The sequence below is a fragment of the Sceloporus undulatus genome, chromosome 3 (genome assembly GCF_019175285.1).
Source record: "Sceloporus undulatus isolate JIND9_A2432 ecotype Alabama chromosome 3, SceUnd_v1.1, whole genome shotgun sequence".
Lineage (NCBI taxonomy): Eukaryota > Metazoa > Chordata > Lepidosauria > Squamata > Phrynosomatidae > Sceloporus > Sceloporus undulatus.
The window spans coordinates 216,553,828-216,567,728 of NC_056524.1; the positions used below are offsets into that span (position 1 = coordinate 216,553,828).

The following is a 13,901-nucleotide window of genomic DNA, read 5'->3' on the forward strand; positions in this document are numbered from 1 at the left end:
ATATAATAGTAACAAAAGAAGAACACCAATCAGTAAGACTCTAAAATATGTTGATTTTCTAAACTGAGGCTGAAAAGATTCTAGGTATATAAACACAGAAAAATATAATCTTTGTGAATATATCAAAAAAGGAAGGCCCATTTCGATATATAAATACAGCAAACAATAATCCCTATTTGACTTTAAGAAAATGGCCTTATTGCAAAAAGCACCACCTTCAGCTTTAGATCTAGATTAAACATATTCTGAACAATACACACAGTTCATACAAAACCCGCAAGAATTACATTGCCTTCTCTACATCAGATCAGTACTTACAGCAATATAATGCCTAAGGATGTAGGTGATTTCCCCTGCTCTAGCTTTTGATACAAGAAGTTTATGGAATTGAGAAAACTCTTCAGAACCAATTTGACCATACATTATAACAACAGGACTTTCTGGGTTTGAAACTGGATACTTGTGGTCTCCTTTGAACATGAAAGGCTTTGGCCTAAAGCAAGACAAACACAGAAATCCAAATGCTGTGCTTTAACAAGATTAAACGACACATAAAAAGTACCACACATACAGTATGTTATACTCTTCTGATGCTTACATAAAAATACTTGATGAAAAATATTGTAAATAAAATGGTAACATGGAGCTATAATTTCTTCTTTCTTTTATTTTTCTAAGTAAGAGAACTGAACAAATGCCTAGAATACCATTATCTCTGAACTGTTTTGAAATGTAAACTGTCACATTAGCATTTGTGTTTCCATAATGAAACAGAACCTTTGTGATATAGTAGCGCTGTAGTTCCAAGTTAGTGGAATATAAATCAAATTCTGCCCATGTTTGACTATTATTTTGTATTCAACAGGCTGAAACATTATTAACAATCCTTTTTGTGAAGCATTCTGAGCAACATCAGACATTTCATTAAATAGAATGTATACAAAGAAATCTTGCTTTGGTGTGCTACAAAGGGGAAAGCCAATAAGCAGTTTTGGTTGCTAAAGCAAACAGGCTGATGATTTATGAACAAGGAACTTGAAAGAAAGGATTCATTTTAGAACTACTCTATCAACAGTTTCCTCTTTGAACAAGCCTCAAATATCAGTATGATATACTGAGCTTTCCTAACACTATTAGACATATATTTCCCCATTACTTTCTATATCCTTTAAAACACCAATATGGCACGGCGGAAGGGACAGACAACACCAACATTCTTATTTGATAGTATAACTCTAAAATCACTGTAAACCATCTATTCCCTTCAAGGCTACTTCCACATTTTGCAAATAATTTCATCAAGACACTCAAGCTGACCAAGGTCACAAAAGCATTTGCTTAAGGAAATGCTAGAAGTAAAATGTATGTAGACAATAGCTAAGGCTTGATACAAAATAAAATGACCTTTCTGAAGCCGTCTGTAAGAGAATTTCAAGTTTGTCAGCTTCACAAGTCTTCTCTTCATGGACAACAAAGAATGCATTGCATCTGTCTGGTGGGGGCTCATCCGCTGCTATCTGTATTAAAATGTATCTGTTATAATATGATGATAACTTCCATTAGGGAGAAAACAAATCACCTCTTAATCATAGCAACAGCTATGCTACTAACATTAATCTGTGCAGCAACATTTGACCATATAAAGCAATAGTAGCAGAGCTACTGAGACGTGTTTAAAAAACTGGATCTTTGCAAATCCCCCCCCTATTTCAGCCTAGATCAGTGGTCCCTAAACTGTGCCCTTCAAGAGATTTTGGACTTCATCTCCCAGAAGCCTCGGCCATGTTGGCCAATAGTACGGGATTCTGGGAGCTGAAGTCCAAACTCCCTTAAAGAATACAGTTTGGGGACCACTGGCCTAGATGGACACCAGTAAGAAGGCAAGTTAATTCCTTAGATTCTTCAAAGGATATTTATCATACTAAGTAAAAAATCCTCTTAAGTTACAGTCAGTCAAGGAAGCACATTTGCCTTAGAGTGCATAACAAATGGTGAGATGATCTTGTAGTAACTTTTGTTCCTTTACCTTACCACTAACCCTCACAAATTTACCTTCTCTCCAACTCTTATTTTATGTTTACCTGTAAAGTGACATTAGTAAATATCAACTGCTAACAGGATGTTAGAGAAATTCTCTTTGCAATCCAAAACTGAAAAATAATGTATTAAATGCATTCTTATAAAAGTGTGTGTGTATATATATATATATATATATATATATATATATATATTAATGATGTGGATTTTTTGCAGCACTTACATTTACAGTCATCTCTCCATATGTGCGGACTTGGAGTCTGCGTTCTCACTCTTCACATGAGGGAAGAGCTGATATCTTTAAAATGGGAATGTGCACACCATTATTCTCTATGGGACTCGCATATGTGCAAGTCGCCATTTTCAAAGGGGGGGGGGGTCCAAGAACGGATCCCCACAAATTGGGAGGGTTGACTGCATTAATTACATTTATATCCTATTTTTTTCCTCCAGTGATCTCAAGGCAACATATGTGGTTTTCTCCCTTTCCATTTTATGATATGCCCAATATGCCCCCAGGCTGACCAGCAAAAAGCAAGAAGAATCAGAGTAGTCTGACTGGGTGGCAGGAGAACATCACTCAATAACTCAGTGTGATACAATAGCAATATCATCAACCCCAATATAAGATTTAGTAACTATCAACAAAATTACAGAATCAGGTGCAAGATGTGGGTTCCAGTTCAAAAGGACAAGGTATCTGCCACTTCCTTTCACATTACCACATGTGTATCATTCACAAGTATCTGAAAGCTTCCCAAAAGTTTTGTACTAACCTGTTGAAAGGCTTGAACCGTAGCTGAATAAGAACGTAAAGACAAGGCAAATTTCAACAAGTTCTGTTGCAAAGGTGAAAGATGCTGGGAAGCTGCTTGCAGTATTGTATTGTAAGAGGAATAATCAGTACCTGCCAATCCACAATGTAAACTAATTAGTTTTTTATTGGAAAAGGACAGGGATTTTAAAAACATATTGAACTGTCTTTGTTCTCTCTTCAACCATCTGTAATAAACAAAATAATACAGTTCCACAAGTACCACACAGCAACCTGCTTAATGCTCATAGTCCCATCAATAAAATTACAAAGCTGCCGGTCAATAAATCGCTTCCAAAACTACTTTAGTTCTACACTACCTTCCGTCAGCCTTTCACAGAAACTCTGTTTTAACCTGATCATTCAGACTCTCTAGAGATAACAGTCATGCGTGTAAGCACTTGTAAGATCTATTCAGTGTTTGGGAAACATCTTTTTCAAAGGTGACATTATTCACCAGTAATATTTTAGCAAACTGCTTGAACATTAAACAGTTAGGCAGCATTACATTATTACTTAGGGGGACCTTGAAACAGTGGTACACGCACTGGTAACCTCTCATTTAGATTTCTGCAATGCACTCTACATGGGGCTACCTTTGTATCAAGTTCAGAAGCTTCAATTGATCCAAAATGCTGCAGCCAGATTGGTCACAGGTACATCTAAATCTGACCATATTACTCCAATATTAAAATCATTACATTGGCTGCCGATCAGCTTCCGGGCCCAATACAAAGTGTTGGTGCTCATTTCCTTTAAAGCCCTACATGGCTTGGGTCAAAGTTACTTAAGGGAACACCTCTCCCTACACAATCCGCCCTGCGCTCTCAGAACATTGGGGAAGATTATGAAAACAAATGGAAAGAAGTTGAGAAACTATGGTTTTACGTTTGTGTTATACCAATTAGAAAATAAGTGTCTTTATTATAAAGAGTTATAATAATACTACTGTTGACTCTAAGATAAGAATGCTGATATTGTTCTCTTAGATGGATTGATTTAGATTGATATTTCTAATTTATATCTATAATTGAAAATGTACTTATAACGAATGTAACTGTAAATACGTATGTATCCCCCTCCTCTCTCCAATTTCTCCCACCTATTTCCTTTTCTTGTCATTCCCTGGTTACCCCTGCTCAACTTCGCTTTTCTTCTTCTTCTTCTTCTTCTTCTTCTTCCCTTTCTTTTCTCCCTTCCCTGTTTCCTTTTCTCCCCCTTTTCCCACCTTTATTATGATATTTTCCTGCTTGTATACTGATATATTTGTTAATTTTTTTATTTAAAGAAAAAATTAAAAATTAAAAAAAGAACATTGGGGAAGAAAATATTGGAATATACAAAGACCAGACTAATCACAACTTCCCATAAAGCGTTCACAGCTGCGGCCCCCACACTTTGGAACAACTTATCAGAAGAGATCCATCACCACCTTAGATGCCTTTAAGAAGGCACTTAAGACGGATCATTTCCGGCAGGCCTACCCATCTGATCTTCTATAACTGATCTTAAAGAATCTTCCACATTTGATTCAATAGTACAGAAACAGATGACAATTTGGCTATTTTAATGACTATGCATGTATTTTTGTGTGCTTTTATTGACATTTTGCAACTGTATTGTTCGATTTTATCTGTTGTAATCCCACCTCGATCCGCAGGGAGAGGCGGGAAATATAAATAAAATTTATTATTATTATTATTATTATTATTATTACTTATTTTAGCAATGGCATGATTCTAAGAACTACAGCGTGCTAGCCTTTTGAAAATATATGTACAAATTAGTCTTTGGCTGGTAAACTCTAATGAAGTTGTTACATTACCAAACAAATCCATATTTCAGTAATTCTGATGCTATGCTGTCCATTTCAGTCAGTGAACCAGTGTGCATAATTGCCCAAAGCTTCATTAACCACCCACCCTGAGTGCACCCTCCCCTCATGTAATGTGCCAACTTTACATGACATGAGCAGAGAGCTCAGCTTCTATTAAGTGGAGCTTCCCAACACATCTGAACTGAAGAACTCTACCAGAACCATAACTTTCCATCTGTCATCTTTATACTACCACCACCCATACAAAGCGAACATCCAAACTTGTGAAACATCGTTCATTCATGTGCTTTATGCTGTTGCACAGATAAAACTGTCCAGTGTTTTAAACACATTATTAGTCTGCTATAGGCAGCAACCAGATAAATAAACTGTAAAACATTATTTCCACATATGGGCCTGATTACACAATAACAGCTAGAAATTATTCAAACGCTGGTGCAAATGTAAAGAGGAGCTCATAATACTAAATTAATAATAAAAATATAAATAATAATAATAATAATAATAATAATAGTTTATTTATATCCCGGCTTGAGGTCAATCGGGGCAGCTAACAACGATAAAATACAAACATTGTAGATCAAAATTCCCTCCCCCCCTTAAAAATATTAAATCAATTATAATTAAAACCAACTAATTAAACAACATTAACGCATACACATTATTACAAGACAAAAACAAAACAGAACAAAACAAATAAAACAGTAAACTACGGTAGCATTTCCAAGGAGGACCTTGCGGACTCTCATAAAAACAGGGTTCCTGAGTCCAGGGTTATCTATTCCGGAAAGGCCTGCCGGAAGAGATCCGTCTTGACAGCCTTTTTAAAGCTGTCTAAAGATGTCAATTGACGGATCTCATCCGGCAGGTCGTTCCAAAAAGCCCTCTGGAAGGTAGCCAAAAGCCTAGCTCTTTGAGGCTGCAGCAAATTCCTCCCAGAGGACCGGAGTGTGCGGGGAGGATTATATGGGAGGAGGCGGTCCCTGAGATAGTTTGGACCCAAGCCATTTAGGGCTTTAAAGGTGATAACCAACACCTTGTACTGGGCCCGGAAACTAATAGGCAGCCAGTGGAGGGACTTCAATACCGGAGTAATATGGTCCCTCCTTGATGTTCCTGACACTATTCTGGCCGCCATGTTCTGCACTAATTGCAGTTTCCGAATCAAGTACAAGGGTAGCCCCATGTAGAGCGCATTACAGAAATCTAGACGTGAGATTACCAGCGCATGTACAACTGTCTCGAGATCCCTTACTTCCAGAAAAGGGCGCTGTTGGCGTATCAGCCGAAGCTGATAACAGGCACTCTTGACTGTCGCATTTACCTGATTTATCATCAGGAGCGATGAGTCAAGGAGCACCCCCAGACTGCGAACACAGTCACTAGAGGAGAGTGTGACCCCATCCAGGACTGGAGGTTGCAACCCAATTCTTGGTTTTGGAGTCGCTACCGTGAGCACCTCTGTCTTGTCCGGATTCAGTTTCAATCTGTTTTTCCTCATCCAGCCCATTACTGCTTGGAGACATTCATTGAGAGAGGAGATGCCATTAGAATTCGAGGCCGACGAGCGAGACAAGGAGAAATAGATCTGGGTGTCATCAGCGTACTGATAACACCCAGCTCCATAACTCCGAATAATCTCACCCAGCGGCTTCATATAGATGTTAAATAACATCAGGGACAGTATAGCACCCTGTGGAATCCCACAGGTGAGCTCCCTTTTACTGGAGCAGCTGTCCCCGAGCAGCACCCTCTGGGATCTGCCCAGAGGGTGATTCTATGTGAGAAGGAAAGAGGTAGCACCTTATACAGCCCAAGTAGGCTCATACTCAGAACGTTAACTGCAGCAACGTAGCATGGCCTGCCAATGACTGTGCAATTTCCTGTTACTGCAGTACTTGGTGGGCAGCAAGACAGAGGGGTTCACTGAGCTTCTTGAATACATGACAAGTGGGTTTTGGTTGGCTTATTCAATGACCAACCCTGTCTGGTTACCATTTTGTAGCTTTTAAAATAGGGATGAGGAATCTCTAGCCTGCTGGATAGATGTGGCATGTGGATGTTCCAGTGAGCACCAAGGTTCTTTTGCTGTCATCTCCAACCAGTCAACAGAGATTAGAAGGTACGGAAGGTACAGAACAGAGCTGTACTGTGTAGGCAAGAAGCTGTTGTACTGGCGCCTTTCCTGAGCAGACATACATAGAAATTAACTGTGCTTTGTATGGCTGATGGGAAAATATTCCAATTGCTAAAAATTACATCAGGCCACAAAATTACATCTTGGCTGCACCCCATGCCTTCCTCTCTGTTCACTGATGGAATGGAGCTCCAAGATTCTTTCCAAATTAGATCGCAGACCCTGAGTGCACTGATTCTCTACCTAAACTGGGAGAGATGATTTCAGAACATAAGAAAAATGTTTACAATTGTTGTTTCTGATATTATAGTACAAACAAAAACATAAAAAACAATTTATTGTTTATCATTATACTAAGTCATCTTTACAACTAATTCCAACATTCAGCATGAATTTCTGTAGCTAAGTAACAAAGCAAAGGATAATTACCATCATGATCAGATGATCCAAAGTCTTGACAGGTTTCAATAAACTTCCAGAATTTCTCTTGACCTTCTTCGGCTAAAAATTCACTGAAGAGGGCGAGGAAGCATTAATTAAAAAAAAAACCTCTTGCAGCAGAATTGTTAATAGAATTCACTGTACCTCAGAGGCTCCTGTTTCAAATACCATTTACATATAAATACATTGGGAAATCTTAACAAATCACTATTTCTTAACAGTAACTCCCCACCACCACCAAAAATATGCAATACTAGGAATATTCATCTAACAGTATTGCTGTATGAATCACCAGAATTGTATATTTAAAGTGAGCCGCTTGGGGAAGCACCAATTCTCCTTTGTTTCTTGCTAGCAGCAGAAATCAAGGGAGACCTCCTCTCTCCTCTACTCCTATGGCAATCCATAGGGGGAATCCAGAGAAAATATGAAGAGAGTCATTTCATTGGACATCCGCCCACAAGCATTGAGAGCTTGATAGGGTAGCAGAGGTGGGAAGTGCTCATAATTTTTTTCTTTTTAGGCAAAGATTGTGGTGCGAAGAGGTTTATATGGGACATCAGGATGGTGGCTTCTTTTAATCTGCTGTGACCATACTGCACTGCAAGCATGGGGGCTTCCACATCTACCTTCTGCTGTTTCTTTCTGCATCAGACCAGAGGACTCTAAAAAAAAACAGCAACTAAGAAACTGATGAAGCCATCACTGGAAACTGATAAGAATCATTTGATGTTTCTACCTACAAGGACCTGCAGCATCACAAGTGTACCTCTTAACGCTTCTGTGGATTTTGATGTTTTGTTTTCAAAACTGAGATTGGCACAGCCATCATCAGGAAGATTATCACCTAGGCACTGAATCAGATGTGAAAACACAAAAAATAAATTCTGATAATGAAGCATCTAAAGTACTTTGAGAAAAGCTGCCAAGACAACATTTTTACCTTGCTTCAAGTAATAATGGTGTGGAATGCCATTTAGTAGTCAAGGATGTTGTAACTGCTTTTGAATCTGCTTTCACAAATGAAAAGCTCATCCAGATTCCAATAAGTATAATTAGAGATCCCATCATATAAAAGAACACCTAAAATAAAAATAAAGACTTTTATCTTAAGTTTTTTGTTTAATTTAATACAGAAGTATACACTGGCTGTGTGCTGAACCTTAAATCAATGCTTTTCCAATCATTTACAAGATATCTAAGGAAATAAAAGCCCTTCTAAGAGTAGTTTGGTGAAAATCATAGATTATCTCTTCCCTTCTCTTTCATGTGCAAACAGGAACTCAGTGAAAGCTTTTACTTTCACTTCTGACTAACCCATATTTTCCTCAGAGAAACAAAGCACATGAAAAAGGGTAGTTTATATGTTTGTTGGAAGGCTCTACATTTGATGTTAATTTTAAGTTAGAGAAGTGAAATTTAACCAACTGAAACTGCCTCAACTTCAATATCTAAAAACTTTTACTTATTTATTTATTGTTTAAGCCTCCATTAAGGGGCTCAAGGCAACTTACAAAATAAAATAGTAATTGCCTAAAATGTGCATTATAAAAGTCAGACCGATAATGAGATATGGTTCTACAAAAAATAATTTTGAGTGTATTGGACACTATTAAACCTTGTTACAAAAAAATGTTAGTGATGTAATGTAGATAATGCTGCCTTGTGGCATACGATGAAAGTTTGCTTATGCGGAGTTCAGAAATGACTCTTTTCTGTGCAAGTCCAGGAAGCCCTGTTCATAAACAGACACTTGCCAGCCTTACCTTTTTGATATACAAAGGGATCTTGTAGCACCTTTGAGACTAAAGTCCAAAATATACTGTGGAAACAATCCAGTTTGAGATTGCTTTAACTACCCTGGCTCAGTGCTAAGGAATCCTGGGAATTGTAATTTGTTGAGGCACCAGAGCTCCCTGACAGAGAAGGCTAAATATCGCTACTACAATTCCCAGGATTCTCTAGCACTGAGCCAGGTCAGTTAAAGCATTCTCAAACTGGATTGTTTCCGCAGTGTGTTTTGGACCTAACTGAAAGAGAGAAGTTGGTAGCAGGAGCTTTGGTAGACTTCAGCTGACTTCCTCACCACAAAGTGACCAGACGTCCTCCTTTTTCTAAGACACCTCCTACATTCCAACCTTCTGTCCAGGAGGAATCCCAAAATGTCCTCCATTTGGAGCAGGACTAAGAAACATGGGTTTATATGTGTTTTTAGTTTTTATTTGGTCATGTCCTACATTCTTTCCTGAGTGTCCTATATTTTGGCAGTGCCTTGTCCTCCTTGGTGGTGAGGACATCTGGTAACTTCTTTACTCCAGTGCGTTTCCAAAGGGCTACAAGATCCCTTTCCAGACTTATTTTCCCAGACTAACACTGCTATACCTTATCCTTTTTGTAAGGAAATGAAGGAGCAAGTCCAGTTTTAACAACAGTAAAAATTGGACTTGCTGCTTCATTTCCACATACAAAGGATTTTGAATTTGAACTGACATTCTCACATACCAATGGCATATATATCTGTCCCTGGTTTCCACTTCACTAAATGCATCTGAGGAAGTAGACTGAAGTCTGTGAAAGCTCATGCTGCCAACTTCTTTCTTTTAGTCAGTCTAAAAGATGCTACAAGCTCTCCCTACATACTGATTCTAGAGACTAACACGGGTACATCTGAATTTTGCTGCAGTACCTTACCTTTTTGGGTAAGCTGGAATAAAAGGAGCCCAGCAACGCCACCAGGCCCCCAAAATGTATCACGATTGTATGGAAACGAAGGAGTATTTATTATTAATGTATTTTAAACATTTTTATCTTTTTAAAATATTTGATATTTTAACATGTTATTTGTTTTAATTATTATAGTAATTTAATTCTGTTTTTATGTACTATTTATGTATGTTTTTTAAATATATTGTTTGTTTTTAATATTGTAAGCCGCCTCGAATCCTAGTCCTGGGAGAAGAGCAGGATATAAACAAATAATAATAATAATTTAATTCTTCACATACCAATGTCATATATATGTATGTCCCTGGTTTCCACTCCACTAAGTGCACCTGAAGAAGTAAACTGAAGCCTTTGGAAGCTCATGATGCCAATTTCTTTCTTGCAGTCAGTCTCAAAGGTGCTACAAGATCTCTCTACATACTGATTCTACAGACTAAGGTGGGTTCGGCCAGTCGGCCAATCACAAATCCATGTAAGAGTTGCCTTGTCTAGCCCACATTCTACAAGCTTGTTTGCAAGAATGCCATGGGGAACCCTGTCAAAAGCCTCACTGAAATCAAGATATACTATATCCACAGCATTCCCTTCATCTACCAAGCTGGTAATTTTATCAAAGAAAGAGATTAGGTTTGTCTGGCATGACTTCTTTCTCTGAAACCCGTGTTGACTTTTTGTGATTATGGCATTGCCTTCTAGATGTTCACAGACTCTCTGTTTAATGATCTGCTCCAGAATCTTTCCTAGTACTGATGTCAGACTAACTGGATGATAATTGTTGGGATCCTCTTTTTTCCCCTTTTTGAAGATGGGAACAACGCTGGCCCTCCTCCATTCTGCTGGGATCTCTCCTGTTTTCCAGGAGTTCTCAAATATTATTGCCAATGGCTCCGATATTACATTGCCAGTTCTTTTAATATCCTTGGATGTAGTCCATCTGGTCCTGGAGATTAACCAGGTATTCTTCTACTATCTCCTTACTTATTCTGTGCTGAAATTCCCCTATTCTGCCCGCTCTTCCTTTATCCTTAGGTTGAGCGCTCTTGAGAAAGAGATCTGGGCCTGAAGGAGTGGAGTTCTTCCTCCATGGGGACCCTCAGGATCCCTTCAAGCAGTGGTCCCCCAAACTGTGTTCTTGGTTTTTCATCTCCCAGAATCCCAGACCATTGGCCAACATGGCTGAGGCTTCTGGGAGATGAAGTCCAAAAAACTCTTAAAAGGCCCAGTTTGGGGACCACTGCAAACTTTTTTATATAGTCCCCAAGAGATTTTGGACTTCAGCTCCCAGAATCCCATAGTATTGGCCAACATGGCTGAGGCTTCTGGGAGATGGAGTCCACAATCTCTTAAAGGCCACAGTCTGGGGACCACTACTAACCTTTATATACAGAGGTCCCCCCAACTGTGTTCCCTAAGGGGTTTTTTTGGACTTCATCTCCCAGAATCCCACACCATTGGCCAACATGGCCGAGGCTTCTGGGAGATGAAGTCCACAATCTCTTAAAGGGCACAGTTTGGGGACCACTGAAACCCTCTTCCCGCCTTCGCGAGCCCCGCCGCCCTCTGAGGAAGCAGCTCTAGCGCCGAGTCTCCCCGCTCACCGTTCCTTATGGCTTCTCCGGAGGCGGAGGTGGCTGCGGAGTCTTACACCTGTAAGCGGCTGCCACGCTCCTTTCCTGCTCTCGCCCGCCGCGGCTGCTTCAGTTTCCTGACAGCTCGCTTCCGCTTCCGGTCCCTTGCCGGCCGCCGGCATAGAGACGACGACGACGACGATCGCTATGGATGGAAGCTGCCGCCGCCATTTTGTTTGAGGGCATATCTTCCCTCAGGCTGGAGACCAAACTGTTTCTTAGGCGCTGAGTGAAAAAGACCGCGGAAAGCGATAGGGAGGAGAAATGGACCGTACCAAGTGGCAACCTAAAAAGGGGGGCGGAGGGAGGTGAGGGACTGTACCAAGTGACACCCTAAATGCGGGGGTGGGCGATCCCAATACTCCCCCATATTTAATGATTTCATTTTTTAAATGCCGCCTTTCTCAAAAAATGTGGACTCAAGGCGGCTCACAAGATAGAAGGATTTATTTTAAATTTTTAAATTTATTTATTTGTATTATTTTAATATTATTTATTATTTTAATTTTATTTTTAAACATTTTAAAAGTGTTTTAAATTAAAATTAAAATAATAATTAAATAATAAATAAAATAACCTAGAATAAAACAAAATTAAGATTAGTTAATCAAGATTAAAATTAAGATTAATGTTTTAAAAAAATTGGGCAGAGAGAGTTTGTGGAGTTGGGATATTTCAAATTTAATTCAATTCAAGCAATTAAAACGTCTCTCTATATAAAATCACATAAAATATATCCAAATAAAATATAAATCCACATAAAATGTAGTGAAGTTAAATGAGATGGGAGTGAGGCTCAGTGGGAGGAAAAAAGAGAAGACACAAGGGGTTTTTGGTTTGTTTGTTTTAAATTAAAACTTTAATTTTTTTATTTTAAAAAAATTTACAAATTTTGTTAAAACATCAAATCTTACCAAACTTTCACTTTGACCACATGAAACTGTTTACGTGTAAATACATCTAAGCTGCACGCATTAACAGTATTGTTAAATTAAAAATATAGCTTTAATTTTGCTTGTTTTTATGTCCATATATATACATACAAACATGGGAATTACAATGTATGAATAACATTAGTATAAAATGTTAGAATTAGTGCAATGGAAAGGTATGCAGGATCTGATTAAGGAGCAAAGGCACCCCCAATGGCTCAGGCTAAGACTGCATCCACACTGCAGAAATAATCCGGTTTGACACCACTTTGAACTGCCATGGCTCAATGCTGCAGAATTCTGGGGGCTGTAGTTTGTTGAGGCATTGAATGAAGACGCAAGAATTGAGATTAATTTCTCAATATTAAATTCTCAAGGAAACTTGAACTGAGACCAGAAGATTCTCTTTGTCTAACAAAGAGATATCAAGTGTTAGATGCAGAATGCTCCATATACTATTCCATGTCTGTGAGAGACAGTTGGTTGGGATATTTCTATGTATGTATGAGGTATTCCTTTCTGCCTTTTTGCCATACCTTGTCTGGCTTTACATATATATAATGTATGTTGGATTCTGAATATAGGAATGAAGTACAGAGGCTCTGCCCTCGTGTAAAAAAGAACTTGGGAGCCTGTCATTTCTTTGCTAGGCCAATCTGAGCAACACACGTTCTGACGTAGTCGTGTTGCTCTGCAAACCAATCATAAAAACTTGTTCTCGTTTTAATCTTCAAACTCTGGACGTTGGGTATTTAATGAATAAGAGGGAATCTTTGCCTTTTTCTAAGCGATAACAGCATCAGGTGGCATTAAGCAGGAAAACGTGGCTGTCCTTTTCTGTTGCTTAGATTCCTGGCTCCTTATGCAGCTTTAACTGTTCAGCGGTGTCTGCTAGCCCTTTCTCTTAAAAATAGTCAAGATCAAGAAGATGCTGAAATGGTGAGTCAGTTTTCACTACTACAGGGCCATACTATTATGTTATGCCCCATTTCACCCCCAAGAAGTTCAAAGTGGAGTATGATCTTTTCATTCAACAACTCTGCAAGTTCTCTTAGGCCAAGTAGGAATAGTCTTGGCTCAACCAAAGGCTGTGAGGCTTTCAAGATCTTCGCTGCATCTGTATGGCAGAAATAAGCTGGTTTGACCCCACCTTAATTGCCATGGCTCAATGCTATGGAATTCTGGGAAGCATGGTTTGTTGTGGCACCAGAGCTAGCTGGTAAGGTACTGCACTTAGGCAGCAAAAATGAAATGTACAGATATAGGATGGGGAAAGCCTGGCTTAAGGAGACTTATACGTGTGAAAGGGATCTGGGAGTCAGAGTAGAGCACGAATTGAACATGAGTCAAC

The 13,901-nt window shown here is 38.9% G+C and overlaps 1 protein-coding gene across 1 annotated transcript in view; it reads right to left on the bottom strand.

Moving 5' to 3' along the window:
* The window catches only part of UGGT1 (UDP-glucose glycoprotein glucosyltransferase 1), a 70,745-nt gene extending 58,938 nt beyond the window's left edge, over positions 1-11,807 (bottom strand). The window contains 6 exon segments of the mRNA XM_042458505.1: positions 319-493; positions 1,405-1,517; positions 2,814-2,944; positions 7,255-7,337; positions 8,210-8,349; positions 11,589-11,807. Coding sequence (XP_042314439.1) covers positions 319-493; positions 1,405-1,517; positions 2,814-2,944; positions 7,255-7,337; positions 8,210-8,337 — 630 coding nt within the window. The 5' untranslated portion in view covers positions 8,338-8,349; positions 11,589-11,807.
* Positions 11,808-13,901: the final 2,094 nt, after the last annotated feature.